The 19,017-nt window shown below is 39.5% G+C and overlaps 1 protein-coding gene across 2 annotated transcripts; it reads left to right on the forward strand.

Moving 5' to 3' along the window:
* The first annotated feature begins 95 nt into the window (after positions 1-95).
* On the forward strand, positions 96-12,600 carry macroh2a1 (macroH2A.1 histone). 2 transcript variants are annotated; one of them, XM_067375518.1, is made up of 9 exons: positions 96-245; positions 1,203-1,384; positions 3,171-3,277; positions 3,594-3,785; positions 4,044-4,124; positions 7,274-7,364; positions 8,436-8,525; positions 9,425-9,599; positions 12,138-12,600. In XM_067375518.1, the coding sequence occupies exons 2-9, from the start codon at positions 1,213-1,215 to the stop codon at positions 12,301-12,303; spliced, it is 1,074 nt and encodes a 357-aa protein (XP_067231619.1). In that variant the 5' UTR covers positions 96-245; positions 1,203-1,212; the 3' UTR covers positions 12,304-12,600. The 2 variants fall into 2 exon arrangements, with proteins under 2 accessions (XP_067231619.1, XP_067231620.1); XM_067375519.1 differs by having other exon boundaries at positions 163-294.
* Positions 12,601-19,017: the final 6,417 nt, after the last annotated feature.

Consider the following 19,017-nt stretch of genomic DNA (forward strand, 5'->3'; position numbering starts at 1 on the left):
TGATTTATGAACCATCAAAGTTTGAATCTCTGATTCCTGGAAATGATCAACACTTTTACAGCAGATGTCATCTGACTCGTGGACGCGCTCCGTTGGGCAATGGTCATGCGCGTGCTCGTCTCCTGCGCGCTCTGCTGATCGAGTGTGATCGCGCTGTGGATTGTGGGTGTGCTGGACGCTGTGTGAGCTGGTCTCTCTGTAGCAGACAGTAGTGGACTGAACTCGGACACATCGTGCTCTCTACTGTAAGAATCGACTGTCATCAGTGCATGAGCTGCTTTTACACACTTTCAGGTGACTGTCGCGCGCTGCTCGCTCACTGACGTGCGCAGTTCCGCGGGCCGCGCGCCTCATCAGGAAGTTCCAGCTGTCAATAACAGACAAAACCTTAATTTATCTTAATATATCTCTGAATGAGAGTTATGATGTGAACACAGTCACGTGATTGTGTTTCTGATATTGTCACAGAAACTGAAAACAGCGCGTTCATTACAGTGTCGTCACTTCTGTTTAAAACGAAACCCGATGATTAATAAAGACTTTTAATGTTAAAATGTTTTATTTTTTAAAACCTCGCTTTGGTTGTTGCTATGCAAAAATAACCAGATATATTCAGCTTTTCATTACAGAATAAAAATAAACATGCGACAGCATCTAATTGTTTTAATCATTAAAGGGACAGTTCACCCAAAAATGATAATTCTGTCATCATTTACTCACCTTCAAGTTTCTTTCCTCTGCTGAACACAAAAGAAGATATTGTGAAGAATGTTTGTAACCAAACAGTTGATGGACCCCATTGACTTCCATAATATTTATTTATTTATTGCATACTATTGAAATCAATGTTTGCCATGAAATGTTTGGTTTCTTCAAAATATCTTCCTTTGAAAATGATGACAGAATTTTAAGGTGAATTATCCCTTTAACTGGTTATAATTAGATTAGAACATGAGCTTTTTTATTTGCACAGAAAGATCTCTGGAGCCCTGTTTTATTCCTGAATTAATATTCAGTATTCTTTATTCCAGCAGACTGTGGTTATAATGCAACATGAACACATTTAAAAGACACTTTTGTCATTTCTACAGCAGAATTTGAATTTTTCTGATAGTTTTGCATCATTAATTCAGTTTGTTTTGATATGATCTGTACTCTCTCTCTCTCTTCATGTGTGTGTGTGTGTGTGTGTGTGTGTGCAGGAGCATCATCATGTCCAGCAGGGCAGGGAAGAAGAAGGTCAGCAGGGCATCGCGCTCCTCCAGGGCTGGAGTGATCTTCCCGGTCGGCCGGATGCTGCGCTACATCAGGAAGGGTCTTCCCAAATACAGGATTGGAGTCGGAGCTCCAGTTTACATGGCTGCGGTTCTGGAGTACCTGACGGGTAGGACGATTTTCTCGCTCTCATCAGTGTTTCAGGTCCGTCCTTCTGTCAGAGCTCAGAAGTGCTGCAGAGAACTTCACTCGTCCTGAAGAGACACACAGTAGAGTTAGTTAATGCATTTTATTTGTGATATCTAGCATATGAGCCACTAACCCAGCAAACAGGGAACGTTCTGGCAAGGTTCTCTCAAAGTTGATTCCAGTAACGTTGGAATGTTCATTCAGAGTTATCTGGTCTTTAAAAATGTTCTCAAAACGTTAGAACAGAAACATCTATTATACAGCGTCCATGGAGTGTTTTTTCCTGAAAAGTTTTAGTTGAGTGTTCAGAGAACATTTCAAAGTAACGTTCGTTCCCATAATGTTTGAAGAATGACACAATGTAACGTTCACTTTACATTTGTATAAACAAGTAAAAGTTACATTTAATTCACAACTTGAATGGAACTATTGGAACATTCAGAAATAATGAAATGGAACATTTCAGAGCATGTTTATGTGGCTCTGGGAGATGATGTTTTTAGTGTTTCCAGAATGTTTTTGTGTTATAGAGAATTATTGCTTCAGTCATGTGTGTGGGAAGATGCTTTAGGTTCATCACATTTGAACAATAAACAATATCGAGTTGATAAATCATGTCAAAACTTCTTGAAGCGCATCGGTGAGAACACTCGTTTATACAGCAGTACTGTACTTCACATCTCTGACATTATTACAGTGGAGTAAATGTAATTAGTTACTGTACTTGAGCATCTTTTTGGCTACTTTGTAGTTGTACTGAGTATCAAAGATATTTAGCAACTTTTACTCTCTTCTTGACTACATTTTTTGATCAAGTAAATGTACATTTTACTCCTCTTGTGATAATTACATTTCTCATGACACCTAACTTTTTCTGCAGCAGTTTGTTTCTGCTGTAAGGAAGCGATAGCTAAAAGTGTTGAAGGAACTATATCTTGTGCGTTTTGCCTTTACTCACCCAAACTTGACGTGAACGTGAGCGCATTAGCAGTAGTTTCTGATCACAGGTGTTTGATTTATGAGAAGAGATCATGACTGCAGCTGCCGATGAGCCTCAAACCAGAACGTACAGTGCAAGTAGACTTTGACTATTACATTTTACTCAACATAGTTATATTTATCCTCTATATTGATAATATCTTTTTATTGGTTTACTCATGGTCTTTCTGTGCACTTGAGCTCAACTGAGACTTTAGAGTTTGTGGACGTTTAAAAGGTTGTTGTGTCGACCTTGATTTATTGCAATTTTGAGGTGTTCAGTTTTATTTTGATTTTAGAAAATAAACGTGATTTCTCATCTTACAAATCAACCGTTTCTAATTTTCACCAGGAGTCTCTCAGGACTAGAGCATTTCTGAGCCTACAGCATGAGTAAAATACTGAAGCACTGTTAAAATCAGATACTTTAAAGACTTTTACCCAAGTCATGTTGGAATCGGTAACTTGTAATGGAGTCATTTTAGATCTAAGGTACCTGTACTTTTACTCAGGTATGGTTTTACTCTTTACACCTCTGATTATTGATACTCACTGCAGTCGTGATGCAACAGACCGTCTATTAGATTAAACCTTTAAATAAAAGTGCTATTGGGCTGTTTATACAGTATCAGAGCTGCACTACTTCCCGCTGGCTTCACGCAAGTAATCATTATTTCAAACACAGGCTTGTTCAGAATGTTCAGGGTCATGTGGAACAAAGTGCATTGTGGGAAATACAGTGCCAGAGTGTTTCTCTCAGTGAAGCTCTTTCTGCGTCGTTCTTTCAGCTGAAATCCTGGAGCTGGCGGGAAATGCAGCCAGAGACAACAAGAAGGGCCGTGTGACGCCCAGACACATCTTACTGGCCATCGCCAACGACGAGGAGCTTCACCAGGTGCATTCACAGACGCCAGCCGTCTCACGTGATTCTGGTCACTCGAATGGTCAGATCAGACACGCCTCACATGACCTCGACAAACCTGCAAACACACTCAGACACTGACTCCAGTGATCCGACCGGTTTTCCTATGCTAACATGCTAAAAAATGTTAATAACATGCTAATCATGCATTATGTTAGCAACATGTTAAATAGTGCTAATAACATATTAGCAATGTGCTAATTCATCTTATAAATCTCTCTATCTATATCTGTTTTCTGATGGACTGTATTGCCTTCATTACATTCATCAAACATGTTTCTCTGTGCAGCTGCTGAGGGGCGTGACCATCTCTGCCGGCGGAGTCCTGCCCAACATCCACCCGGAGCTGCTCTCCAAGAAGAGAGGCTCGAAAGGAAAGCTGGAGGCCGTCATCACTCCTCCGCCCGCTGAGAGGAAGTCCAACACCGCCAAAAAAGCAGTTGTCAAGAAACTGGCCATCAAAAAGTCCACGCGAGTGAAGGTACTGACTGACTCTAGTCACTTCTTTTACTCGCTAACCTCCCACTGACTAGATGAAGCAGGTGAAATCATTCATTAATTAATTAACGTGCCTCATTTACATGTGAAGTAGTCTGATACAGATCCAGTTCTCCTGGTAACTGAACATCAGTGTGAAAGTAATGTTAGTGTGCACTTTCTAGTGATCATAGACTCTCCAGTTATCTTATTAAGGCAGTACAGTATGAGTTTATCCTCACGTTTGCTGTTGTTGTGACAGAGACGAGCAGCTGACGCGGACGGCGGAGCGGCTGATGGATTCACTGTCCTCTCTTCCAAAAGTTTATTTCTCGGACAGAAGGTACGACAGCTTTTACTCTTACTATAGTCTCTAGTCTGCCAGTGAGGCCCTGATCAGCTGGTCAGGTGTGTTTAACTCTGCCGGACAGTGACTCTTTCAGTAGCTGCTCTGATGCTCTAGATGATTTGTGTTTGTCCTCCTGCTGTTCTCTGATTAATGAATCCTCTCTAGCTGTTAGAGGCGTAATGATTCACTTGTTTCCTCACATTCATCCATCTTGAAATGTGAATTTTGAGTCGTGAGTCATTTGTTTTGATCCAGGGTTTTAATGCATACACTTTCAAATGTAAATTTAAAATGCATTCATATGAAATTTCATTCTGAATCTTGAATCGATTCATCCTACGAGCTTCAGATCGTTTCGCATGAATGCTTGAATACTTCAGAAAGCTGAAAAGCTTCATTTCACACACACTACATCAGATGTTCAATACTTTAGCACATGTATTTGTACTCCAGAGCTGCTCAGGACTCTTATAAATATTATCATGGAAACATAATCCTCATACTGTAACGGGATATTATTTTATTTCAGTTACAGCTGTTATGTATCTATCATATATCTGACATCATCTATCTGATGAAGTTTTACACTCACAAGTTAAGCATTTTTTTTAGTTCCCCTCTTTTCATTTTATCACAATGAAGTGAATTTTCAGTGTTAATGAGTACCATTAAATATGAAGGTAAATTAAAATCAATTAACTGTCATTTTTTTGTATTATACATGCATTAATATTCATAAATTTAATTCAAAAAGATCCTACATTATTAAACTGACCCAAGATCAGTTAACACCATGAGACGCTCGTTCATCCAGCAGTGAACCCTCAGAAACCCGTCAGGAACTCTAGCCTTTTTTTCATTAGCGATTTTCAAACTTTTGAGATATTTTCTAAATGTCAATAAAAAAATTATTGTGAAATGACAGCGTTTCCATTAACCAGTGTCATGTGACTAAAACATTTGTTTTCTTGCGCGATAATTCCAGAAATCATGGCGATGGATGTTAGTAGGTTTGAGTATATCACAGCTGCCGCACTTTAATCAAAACAGATGTAGATGTTTTATCAAAGCATTAATGGCAAAGAAAGCCCTTTATTCTTGGGAGTGTCCACGAATGAAGTGTTTCTGGGTGTTTCTCTCTCATATCTGCTTTGAGGTCTTGATAAACTCTGGCATTTCTTTGTTGTTTAGGATCCAGTATTCCCGTAATTATGAGTCTTTTATGAGTTTAATAAGAGCTCTGTCTCGTCTTCTGTCCAAACATACCATGCCATCTTTAAAGAATGATCATGTGACTTTTATGTTTGACAGATGACCCTTAAACGCAGAAAAAAACTGTTTCTATTGCAGTTTTGCAAAATATCAATGTTTTTCTCATTTGCATTGATTCAGCCTAGTTTAACTGTGGTGTTCCTCAGGGATCTGTATTGGGTCTTCTGCGGTTTTCCGTGTGCATGCTTCCATTAGGCAGTGCACTGGCATTGTTATGCTGATGATACTCAGATTTATTTACCATTGAAAAAGAATCAGGAAATACGATCAAATCTCTAGAGGATCTAAAAGCATAAATGTCTTTACATTTTTTAAGCTTAAATGAAACTAAAACTGAGATTGTTTTATTCAATGGAGGTTTTCATTAGTCAAGTTTTTCCTGTCTGGCGAGGAACTTGAGAAGGTTATTCATGTATTTATTTCCACTCGACTAGATGACTGTAATTCGCTGTATAAAGACATGAACAGTTCTTCAATGGCAAGCTTTCAGATGGTTCAGAATGTGACAGACACTCGTGAACGAGAATCAGTACCTGAAATTCGGTACCTTTTTTGGTACTTTACTCTCTGTACAATAACAAAAACATTTATTATAGTGAAAAAAATATGTTCAAACCTCTCAATTTCCACTTTTTTAAAATAAGTTTTAGAATTTTACACACTGGACTGTAAAAATAAAAACTCTTAAGTGTGCGCTGTAGTGTGCATGTGATCGCACTGGGTATAGCGGAGAATTTAAAACTCACGGAAGGTCATTTCTCGCGCTGTTCTTCACCTCTGCGGTTCAGCGTTGTGTTCAGACGCGTGCCGTGAGTGTGTTTCCTCAGTACAATAACACACAAGTGTTTTCCTCACGATGCTGTCAAAGCTGGAGTTTGACTAACAACACACAGAAAATATGACTGACAGTATTTAGTATGTGACATCATGAGAGCGGTTTCTGCGTGGAACAGCACAGTGAGATTAACAACGCTCGCAACGCGGATCAGAGATCATATACGGCCATAAAAAGTGAAATAGATCTTATATGAAGTAGTTAAAAAGTTATATTTCCAATAGATTTATCAAAATGAGTACAGAGAACTGTGAAATTGTATTTCTACAGCGCAGATTATTTATACAGATTGTTTCAAAGCAGCTTCACAGTGACAAACATGAAAATAACAGAATCAGTGATGTAAACTTTATCAAATTCTGCCATAAATCAGCTTTTAAAAAACACTAGTCATTATTCAGATCAATTTAGTTCAGTTCAATAAAAAGTCCATCAGTTATGAAACAGGTTCAGTTCAGCTGTACACAAGATATAGAGTCATTATTCAGATCAATTCGGTTCAGACACACTGTCAGAGTTGCAAAATTCGTCAATTATGAGACAGTTGAATCAGCTGAAAGCAGCTCTGGAGAAAACAGTCGTGTCTTCATCGCTCAGGTTTAGTTTGTTTCCTGAGAGCTGCGTCGAGGTTTTGTCTTTCTGAGCTCAGCTTGTAGAGTAACTGTGACTGCTTTACTCTCCGCTGCGTGATCTCTGTACAGCTCCGTCTCAATCACACTCACATCACCAACATCGACCAACGCTGGCTTTGACCTGAAAGATGAGCTGTTATGTTCGGGCGAGCTGCCATCGAGGCTCACGTTCATTCAAACGCTGTAGATCACAGTCATGTCAGGTGTTCAGGATTCAGTCAATGTTTCCATCAGTGCTGTGTGTGTGTGTGTGTGTGTGTGTGTCGCTCTCCTCCATCCAGCGTCTCAGTAGATCGCAGTGTCTCCCTTTTACTCCTCTCTTCATCAGTTTTTGTCTCCTCTTCACGGTTTCAGCACATTGTCCACAGCATTCGTGTCTCACTGTATTTGTTTGCCTGTTTTAGCTGCAAGTTGTTCAAGCTGATATTGCCACCATCGAAAGCGAAGCCGTCATTCACCCGACCAACTCCACCTTTCACATGGGTGGTGAAGTAGGTAAAGGAGCAGATCTACACCGTCAGAGGGAAAAACCACAGCTCTGACACTGACCGCACTCAAATACTAATAACAAAGTACTTTCTTATAGCAATATTTGCTCAGAACAGTGAATATGGCACTCTGTGTTCATGCTTGATTTGGTCAGATTAATAGATCTAGTGCTGGAGTTTCACGGCTGTGGTTGAGTTCATGTGGGAAACGCTTTGCTTTCTGTTTGGATTTCTGTGGCAATTATTTCATTTTAATATTGTTCTGTCATCTTGTTTTTTGTGTCTAAATGTTGAATTCTCATTCATATATTTGTTTTCTTCACTGATTCCTGTGTATTTGTAACCCAAATTTTAATTTAAATAATGATGTTTTATTAAAAACGTTATTGCTGAACGTTCTGAAACACAGTAACATTTAAAAAAGTCCAACTAAAACACTTCAGATTAATGTTTTTGTGCTGAACGTATTAAAGACCAGATAGCTTTGAACAAACATTCTGTTAACGTTATTATAAGAACGTTTGTTCATAACATTGAGAGAACATTGACAGAACGTTATCTGGGTAAGGGATCAGAAGAATCATGTTCACGATCATCATTCACTCACCCTCATGTCGTTTCAAACCCATGTGATGTTTTACATAGAAACTATAGACTCTAGAGTCGAGTCACGTGTTTGTGAAACACTTGTGTTCCACATAAATCAGTCATACAGGTTTAGAGTGACATGAGGGTCAGTAAATGAAGACAGATGGGTATTTTTGTGTGAAATGACAGTATTTGTGATTGTGACGCTCTTGTGTCTAAAGCTGGTGTCACTCGACCCAAAACACCTCGTTACTGCAATGACTGCTGGGATATTTGTATAGTTGGGCGCGTCTGTTAGTTTTGCTAGGAGATGCTGTGTCTGAAATCTCACCTCTTTTGTCACACTGGAGGAGACCCATGACAGATCAGTGTAAGGAGGAGCTCTGATCCTCCAGTGACTGTAAATGACGTTCAGGGCTGAAAGTGGTCTGAGTGAAGCCAGCTTTAAACGAGAGCGGATCACAGACTCACAGTCACATGTCTCTCACAGGAAGTGCTCTGGAGAAGATCGGAGGAAAGGAGTTTGGAGAGGCGGTTCTGGAGCTGCGCAAGAAGAACGGCCCTCTGGAGGTGGCAGGAGGTACTGAAGCAGATTTCCCATAATTTCAATTTACCCCTCAAAAAATCTAATAAACACACACTTAAAGAAGACGTTGCAGAAAAAAAAAAAAAAGGAAAATAAAATAAATTCAATTTTTAAAAATGAACACATGTGCACATTCCAGAACAAAATAACAAAATAAATTCAAAATTTAAAAAATCAAATAAACACACATACAGAAGCTATTCCAAAAAAATTAATAAGTGAATAAATTCAAACTTTAAAAAAAAAACATATAAAAGATATTCCAGAAAATTAAATAAATAAGCAAGTAAATAAATAAACAGATAAACAGAGACATATAGAAGATATAAATCAGTAAGTAAATAATACAAAAACAGTATAAAATATTTTAAATATATTAATTATTAATATTATTTAAATAAAATACATTGCATTTTTGTTATTTTCTTCTGACAAAGTTTAGACAAGATGCTGCTTATAAAATCAGTTGTTTTTAACATGCTGTGTCAGATTCACTCATCATATTCAGAGCGTACTGTAGGAAACTCACCGTAGATCTCCAGCAGATATTTATGAAATTAATAAGCAGTTCAGCAAGAACGAGGTCATCCTGATATGTCACAGATGCTGTAGATAAATCATAACTCGCTGAACCCAGAACATTCCTTTAATAAAGATATCCTGAATCTGTTTGAAGTTGAAGTGAATCCTTTCACACATTCATGCTCTGAAATCATCTGGAAGGAAGGATACATTTGATTCATTTCTGGTTGATTAAATCTGAGTTGTTATTCTCTGAGTCATGCTCTTTAATTCAGAGCAGTCAAGTGACAGATCTTGAGTTAATTGTGGATAAATGTCGGTGTGTGACGGATCAGTTCATGTGTTGATGTGTGAATCTTCCCGCTCCTCAGCGGCCCTGACCTCCGGATACGGCCTTCCTGCAAAGTTTGTCATCCACTGTAACAGTCCAGGCTGGGGCTCGGATAAATGTGAGGAGATGCTGGATAGGACGGTGAAGAACTGCCTGGCTCTCGCTGACGAGAAGAAGCTCAAATCCGTGGCCTTCCCGTCTATCGGCAGCGGCAGGTGAAACTTCAGCCCTGAACACAAACATATATCAAAGCAATTCTCTGCCTTATTGTTCAATTAAAATCAGCCTAATATCCAATCCATGCGTTTTTATTTTATTTTTTTTGATCTTGTAATGTTTAATCAGAAGGTCATAACATCTTCCAGTGAAACTTTTGAAGCTTTATCGATTAGTTAACGAGCCATGGTTCTGTATGTTCCACAGTGATTTCGTCTCAATTGGACCAACGGTTTCATAGATATTCACAAAAGTTTTTTAAGCGCTAAATCACAACGTTGCACAAACCATACGTTGAAGTCTAGCATGTTTGGTGTCGCTGGACTCGGCAAGGATTCAGGAGACTAAGGAGGTGACTCCCGTGAAAATAAGTCAACCACACAGTTATAAGCATTTGAACATTTAATTTTACCACTAGGTGGCGCTGGCTCGAAACTTCTCAGGCTTCTTCAGGGCATCGTGCCAATGACCCCTACTTCTGTTAACCTCGTCTCATAGATGTTCAAACGTCATTAGCTGATGGCAGCCATGTTTTTCGAGATACACCAGTGTCCTCATAGACAGTCATGTCTAACTGGACCAAGACACCGCATGCCAATTTTTAAGTCAGTTGGACTAACGGTTGTGTAGTTATAGCTGTTTTACAATTTTTTCATGTTTTAGTGCCACTAAGTGTTATAGCCATTTTAGTAAAAGTGGCTCCGCCCATTTCAAAAGTTTTGGCGCACATTAGCGACCGTCAATTGAAATCTCAACTTTTTTAGATAACTTTTGATATTCAGACTCCAGAGAATCTTTCTGCACTAGTTTGGTTCCGATCAGGCAAAAAAACCCAGGACTAGTTCCCAAAAGTAGGTGTTGGACAAAATGCAAAATGGCAGAAAAGTTGTAGTAGTCAGAGATAAAATATATATACCTACAGATATACCTTTTGTTCGGCTTGAGCCAGGTATTTCAGTGATATTAGTGATGTGTCGTTCTTGAACGATTTGTTCATTTTGAACGAATCTTTAATGTGACTCGGGAAGAACGAGTCGTCTCGGGGGGTGATTCGTTCAGTCGCGCATGTGCAATATTCTACAGGTTCCTGTACTGCTAGAAGTAGTTCACCTGATGATTCAATTGATTAGTTCATTTCATGAGTCTTTCGGGTTTTGAGTCGTTCCTTAATCACGTGACAGACCCATACGCTATGCTGTGTGACCCAAGCACATTATATTTATTAGTAAATAACGTTAACTCTCCAGTTTTGTTTGAGTTTGTGTTACAACTGTTAAAGCTGAAGTTATCACAACCTTGATGTCTTAAACTAACATTAATAATTCAAATTCAAAATGTTATTTGCTTTTGATTTATGTCATTATGTCCTTTTTGAGCAATCTTCTTATACATATATTAGACTAATATGGAAAAACAATTATTATAACAGCAAACTCAAAATTGGAGTAAAAATGAACAAACTAGGCTATAAATACTTTGTATTGTAGGCTTGGATTATTATATTATTATATAGCCTAGTGTTTATTTACAGATAGACAGTCAAAAAGATAAATTAATCAATACTTTATTTATAACAGGGCTTTATTTATTTATAATAACACACCACAGATCCTCAAGAAACAGTAACAAAAACAGTGACAGAAATGTCAGAAATAGCGTATGGGTCTGTCACGTGTTTAAGGAACGACTCAAAAACCCGAAAGACTCATGAGATGAACTAATAAATTCTCTTACCGGCTCAGAATGCGTTGGTTTAGCATGGGACTGCCTGTCACGTCATTAAGGAATGACTTAAACCCGAAGACTTGTCAGACAAGAGGTGAGGTGAGCTTAATCAGCTTGTCATAAACTGAAGACCCAGGTAATGAATTAATTAATCATTTCTGAATCTTATAGCATTGTAGTTTTGTATTGTTTGTAGTGGGATCAACGTTTGCATAAGTAGTAGATGTGTTGGGGAAGTAACACGTAACATTTTAATTACATTTTGCTAAAATGAACAAAATGAACGAAATGACTCGAAAAAAGATTCGTTCATTTTGTTGAACGAGACTCAAAAGTCAGAGTCAGTAAAATGATCCGAACTTCCCATCACTAAGTGATATAAGACAATTGAGTATGACAAACGGTTGAGGAGTTATGAGCAGTTTTGCATTTTTTATTGCTGTAGCGCCACCTATTGTCCAATCAGGGTCATACTCTGTCAACCTTTACTCAAATTGAGACCAATCATCTGGCCGAGATTTAAGTCTCTAGGCCTTACGGTTTGATCTGCACAATCAGTTTTACAGCGGAAGATAAATAATAAAAAAAGTAGTGTTAAAAATATAGTGTTAAAATAGTGTTTCAGCACTACGATCTTGAACCTCTAATAAAAGATAAATCAAAACGTTTTATAGAAAGATTTCTGTTTCAGAGAGAAATTCAACCCTAACTCATTCTCAGTTCTTTAATAAACTAAGCATCTAATGTATTTTCTGATCCATTTGAGATCACATTTAGTACTAAATGCTAAATGTTGTTTATTTTCTGTGTAGGAACGGTTTTCCGAAGCAGACGGCGGCTCAGCTCATTCTGAAGGCCATCTCCAGCTACTTCGTCACAACGATGTCCTCCTCCATCAAGACTGTGTTCTTTGTGCTGTTTGACAGCGAGAGCATCGGCATCTATGTGCAGGAGATGGCCAAAATGGACGCCAACTGAAGTAGAAATTCTGCTGAATAAAAATTCTATAGAGAGAAATTAATTTGGGTGGTGATGGGGGGGTGACAGAATATTTTTTGCCACTTTATCAAAACAGCAGCAGTTTTTGCATTTCAGGTGTTTGATTTATTGTTGATTTTTAACAGCTGGTTTGTTGCATTGACCTGCATCATCATTTTGCCTCTTGTTTGTTTCAGTGTATCACAAATGTTAATATGCATAAACTGTATATGAAATAATTGATAATATATTAATAAATGAATGCACGGCTTGTGTAATTTGCGACCGCTGCCAGCAGAGGGAGCCCTTTGTCCAGTCTTACACTCATAATACAGACAAAGGAAGTTTAGTTTATTCATACCTGGAGTTATCCATGTGAATCACGACCCGTCACACACAGCGAGCGTTCCTCTGCTTTGAGCACGTTCTCAGCCGTCGTCGAGTTCAGCGCTGCTCTGGTTATCCCGGGGTTACTGGCAGTCAGTGGCGGGTCAGTTTCCCAGCGGATCCGCAGACCTCCTCGAAGGGCACCATCTGAGCACTAATCCACAGGAAATACGGGCAGCTCTCTCCTCTCCTCCTCGCAGGAAAATCTCAGTAAATTCAAAGCATCTGTAGGCACGGCTTGTCCTTCCTGCGAAGAGGGCCGCTTTCCCAGAGCTCCGGCAGATGATGTTTTATTCTTCGCATGTACAAAGTAAGCCCGGCGGGGGCAGAGGGCTACGTGAAATTAAAACAAACATCGGCGGGATCAGGGAGGGAAAATATCCAGTCATGAAAGATCATGCTAGTGCACATGAAAGGAGCGTAATATATCTGTCATTTTGAGTGGATGCACACGGTCTCAGTAGCCAATCTGGATGTTGATCGCTCATACTCGTGAAGAATGTCCACACAATATACTTAGAGCTGCTCACATGTGACTTAGTGAGTAAGCAAACACAAACAGTGTGTGTTATGAATTCACTTCGTTTCTGTATTTATATAGGGCACCTCTAGGGTCGGAGGTCAAATCTGAAGCCGTACTCGTTAAAGTTAGGTTAGGACGCTTAACTCTCAGCAAAACAGGCAATACATTTTTACACTGGCCACTCAAGATTTGTTTGGGAAAAAGTTTGTTGTGTATAATTTCCCATAAATGTTTGTATCAGTTATTAGACTATAACAGACCCTTACAGACAAACCAAAACAGAATGAGCTTAACCCGGTGACCCTGATTCTCTCGGTTCTGGGGTTGAATAATAATGCACACCCCATTAGTCCGATCAGAGCTCTTCTGTTCAGTCGAGAGGAGACAGACTTCTCTTCACACCTTTGGTCTGTACTGTGAGTCCAAATGCGTCCAGCAGATTTTTTCCTGTGGTTCTTTCACTAAGCTGATGGGAGCTTGGGTTTTGGCTCCTGTGGGATCCTGTACACACATGGTCTCTCTATACAAACACTGCTGTGATCCCGACCCTCCTCCAATATAGATGAAGGCATATAGGATTGTGTTGGGCTACTGTCCAAATTGTGATTATGGGCGCTATAATCAGTTTCTGCTTTTGCTTCAATTTCAGGAATCTTACGGGCAACAATCTGAACTCTCTGAATCTTCGAGTATATGCCTCGATCTAGAGGTCGTTTTTCAACAGCAACTAATCTGCCATTTTGCATGTGTTGGAAACTTTTTCCAAGTCCATTAGACCGTCTGATGCACATGATATTAGTGGAACATGCATAGAAATGTTAGAGTTTTAGTTTAATTGGCAGATAAAAGCCATTATATATATTTTCACATATGGCCCATGATGACTTTTTGACCTGTTTGTTGCGAGCGCAGCGTCCAAACCTCACAAAAGTTGGTGCACATGAACACTAGGACAATCTGATGATGCACACCAAATTTCTTCAATTGTCCATACTCGCAACCACTAGAGATCGTCCTTTTTTTTTTTTTCTCTATACCAAACCCTCATCCTAAGTACATGTAGTTACTTAATATTACTCAGTACTTAAATGTATAATTACAGTGTAACAAAAACACCTTAAAATAGAGTGTAACTGGAAAAACATATTCCCCGGTTTCACAGACATTACATTTTCTTAAATTTTCACAGTTGTCATGTTTTTCCTTTTCCCATGTCTTTGGACCCCATTAATTGTCACGTTATATTTTTGGTTGTATGGTTTAATTCTCTGAAAACCTTTGTGCTGTACTGTAGGAGAATTCAAGATCACAGAAATCAAAGCATTTTGCTTGCATGTCGTGTTAAACACTAATATAATTAGGGTAACTGCATTTTGTAACAAAAGTAAGTAATAGAAACATGTTCACAATCTCACAGAATGGTGAAGATGGTGATTGTTCACGTCTGTAAGGCTTCACTCGGACAGTGGACCTTCACCCTGCTGCAGGATCTTGAGCAATCCCCCTCAGAGCTGCAGTAAAGGGCTGGTCCTGTGCTTTTATTGGGCTGTGAGGGGTCTGGAGTCTCGAACCTGTCTGTCAGTCCAGGGTTAATCTGTAGGCCAGATCAAAAGGTCACATGCACCGATAAAGCCAGCGCCGTCAGCTTTTCCTTGCTTTCTGCAAATGGTTAAACAGCACGACTGACTGTTCAGAGAACTGAGGAAGCGATGCATCTTCACACGGCAAGTCTGAACATGCAGGAGTGCAAATGACATTCGAAGGGAAGATTTTCAGTGGATAATATCTCATTTGGGTCTGTTTCCTCACACAAAGCCAAGTGCACTTAAGTCATGTGGACTACTTTTAGGATGAAAAGAAACCAGGAGATTCAAAGCCAGATACTTTGATTCTGTGAAAGTAGATTCCATCACTGTGCTGTCATAATGAGATGAGCGCCGCTTCTCTCTGGTGTTGAGCTTTGACACTTTTTTGCCACACAGGACACAGCCCGTCTGCAGAGGGATTTGGAGGATCAGGATGACCTCCACTAATCCACAGAGTCCACAGCATTGTGTCGATTGTAATAGTGTGACTGTCGGTGTCCTTCATTAAGAGGCCCAACACCTCGAGATCAACCTCACACACACTCATGGGACTAGACCCCCTTATCATTATCCCGTCAGTCCTGTCAAACACACACACACAGCTAGACAAACAAAGAGCCGTATGTACATTTGCCCGGGGGCCTTTCAGGATTTGCTACAACAAAAGCTCTCTCTAACAAGGCGCTCATCCATTTGTGTGACTCCACCCGTGTGTTTTCCACAGGATCCTCTGAGCTCATGCATTTTGCAGGAATGCTTCCTTTGGCTTCGTCTGGGCTGTTACTGGTGCAGGAAATCAGACTCATCATTGGCCACAACGCTGAAATAAAATAATGACCGTCAGGTTATGGTGTGTAGAATGACGCGGTGACATCAGGGAGTAAAGTTTGTTTATAATGCCAAGAATAAACTTAGCATTACAAATGGCAGCATGCAGGACTAGTATTTAAATAAATCACCTAAAGCAAGCGTTATGGAATGTAAACAAAGGACAACGGTGACACTTACTTTTAGTGTCATTGTTACATGTAGTTACTATAGTAATAACTACAAATTATGCATAATTATATGCAACTAACCCTAAACCAAACCCTAATCCTAAATACACGTAGTTACTTAATATTACTCAGTACTTAAATGTATAATTACAGTGTAACAAAAACACCTTAAAATAGAGTGTAACTGGAAAAACATATTCCCCGATTTCACAGACCAGGCTTAAGCTAGTCCCAGACTAAAAATGCATGTTTAAGCTGTTTTAACTGAAAGCACCTTGTACTGACATATCTTAAAATATGTGTATTTTGTCTCAAGATGCACACCAGTAATGTTTTTTTTAGTGTATGTTTATAAAAGTTACTTAAATGTCTTCTTTGAACTAAGGCCTAATCCTGGATTAGGCTAATGACATTCTCAAGACATAAATAGATCACTACATTTATTCACATTATTTAATTTAACTCTGTATGCAAAAGAAGAACAAAAACAGTTATTGTTGTGAAAAGCTTGGATAAGGGTATTTTCTTGATGTTAGAAAACACAAACCTGAACAACCGTGCTGTTGTGTAACTGCAATTGGCCACCAAACACACCGCTGAGGGTTTTTTTGCTGTCCTGGTTTCTGTTCGTATTTTGAAACTCAATTGTGTTTGATTGATGAGTTGGCTGGGTTTACAAAAAGCTCCTATGAAAGATTGAGGTAAAGATGGCCAAGATGTCTGAAAGGCTGGCTGAGATATGCCTCCAGTGAGGTTGTGTAAATGGAGAAGAGAAGAGGACCAAGCACTGAACCTTGAGGCACCCCAGTGTTTAGGTGACCCCTCGTCTATCAGAAACTTTGGAAGATCTGCCTATGAGGAAAGACTGAAGCCACTGACCTACTGTACCTGTGACAGAAGAGAGTTTGAGTCTTGTTTTTTTGAACAGAGGGTTTACCCGAGTCTAAAGACGACCAGCAGAGTGCCGTCCTCAAGGGAAACGGACAGCAGCACGTCTAGCCCAGCTGACCTGGAGGACAAAAGCATGGGAACTTTAATCAGATTAATAACAGTAATGGCATGATATTCAAAGGTTGTGATCGATCAGGTAAAATAGAAAGATTGCACTAGCTCGTTTGCATGCATTAATCCACACCCTTGGCCAGTGGCGTATACTTTGCAAGGCTTTGAGCAGAAAGTGGAAAACAAAGCATACCCGGGCCTGAAAGAAGCCATATTAGACCCTTTTATTTTGCTTTTGGACTCTACTGTCGTGAATTTGGGCTCTTGATGTTGTTTTTGGGTTCTACTAGAATAGGTTTTCCTGCTTGGATGTTGATTATTTTCCTCATATTCTCCATCTTCCCAGTCTGTCAGTAACGCTCTGGGGTGCGTTTCCCGAAAGCATCGTTAGTCAACTACGGTCGTAAGTCCCATTGAACTCTATTGGTAACGACGGACCTTGCGACCATAGTTCGCTTTGGGAAACGCACCCCTGTTTAGTTCCTGTCTCTATGAAGCTCCTCCTTCTGAAAAGCACAATGTGCTCTGATTGGTCGGCTGGAGCAGTGTGTTGTGATTGGTGTTTGGGAAATGTCCCTCCCATTACCATAACCGCCAGTTTCAACACAGTACTAACTAACTCAACCAGGCCCCGCCCCTTTATTCTGCGCATTAATTATTTAAATGAGGAACATTGTGAAGAAAACTCAAGATGGAGTTCAGAAACACTGATATAGAGAATAATAGAGCTTTTTCATGCTCAAACAGCAACAATACACACTAAAGAAAGATCAATATGTACAAAACCATGTTTTTTGAGGCTGTTGCTGAACAAGTTGATTCTGATGTTTGAATGTAAGATATTCAAGTGCATCTTATCTGGTCTTCAGCTATTGCTAAAGCACTGGGAATCACAAAGACTTTTTTCTGCCGTCATCTTCAACAAGGCTTGCAGAAACAGAGCCGTGGATGTCATCTACTGCCACAGAGTTCAAAGTTCACAGGAACAATGGGGGGTAATTAAAAGCTTAGGAGAATATGAGCTTGTAGCTTGTCATCTGAGTGATGGAGTCAAAAGCAACTGCTGAATGTATATAGTCTGAACGTCTGGTGATTAATGCACATTTATAATGGCTCAAATACACTCGAATATCTATGAATGCCAAACATTTGAAGTTCCTTTAAAAAGTACTTCCCTTTTAAAATGAACAGTAATGCACACTTTTTCCAGCCTTCAAACTTCTTTGAGCCCGTCTAATCATTGTCTGTCGAACACAACTGAAGCGATGTCTAGACTGAGCGGCTACCATCTATAATCCCAGCGATATCCAGCAGAATCAATCTGAAACCTGAGATGACGCTACAGTTCTCAGGTTGTCTTGGGCTTCATGGATTACTGTCACAATGGCGTCTGATCCCTGCGCAGCTACACAAAACGCTGGAGACGCATTGATGTTTTGTGTAATGGCGATGTGACCAACTTAAACGTTACTTGTGTTGTGTAAAAACAGCAACGGATGGCATGCTCTTTTCCCATTCTAGTGGAGATCCGTTCAGATGTCTGAAACACTTCTTCTCCTTCCTCTGAACTATACCTTGCTTATGTTCACAGGCGATAAAGTGTGATAAAGTTTGTTTTAGGACCGAAACATGAGAGAACGGTGGAGTTTGATTCCAGTAAATCCAGCCCAGATTAGAGAATCTCCAAAAGCTGTTGGTTGTTGGAGGAAAGTGCAACTTAAAAAAAGCATATTGTAATTTTTATCCTAATTTAGAAGAAATTCAGTCCTCAGAAATGAACACTTTTATTCTCTGTTTGGTTCCTAATCTAGTTGTGTAATGAATCTGCCACTGTATATATTATGAATATTGTTGTCTCATTGACAGGTTGCTTAAAAACATCTATTAAATGCATAAATGTAAATGGGACATTACATGCCAACATGATCACCAGTTTGAAAATGATTGAATTTCTGTGCAAATCAGTGCAGGATGCAAGTTGTCTAATTCTCCTAATGGTTTTGCATGCATGTTTTTTCTTCAGGGCTATAAAATGATTTCTTGCGTGTTGAGTGTGTAATACGGCCGTCTGATGTGTGCATCTCTAAGATCCAGCGTCATCAGTCAAAGCTAATCTATCAGTGAGAGGAGACAGAGGGGAATTACACTGTGTTTAATAATCAACACGGCCTACAGTACCTGTGCTTCTGTGTGTTACTCTCCGACTGTTAGTTTTGTG

The sequence above is a fragment of the Chanodichthys erythropterus genome, chromosome 22 (assembly GCF_024489055.1).
Source record: "Chanodichthys erythropterus isolate Z2021 chromosome 22, ASM2448905v1, whole genome shotgun sequence".
NCBI lineage: Eukaryota > Metazoa > Chordata > Actinopteri > Cypriniformes > Xenocyprididae > Chanodichthys > Chanodichthys erythropterus.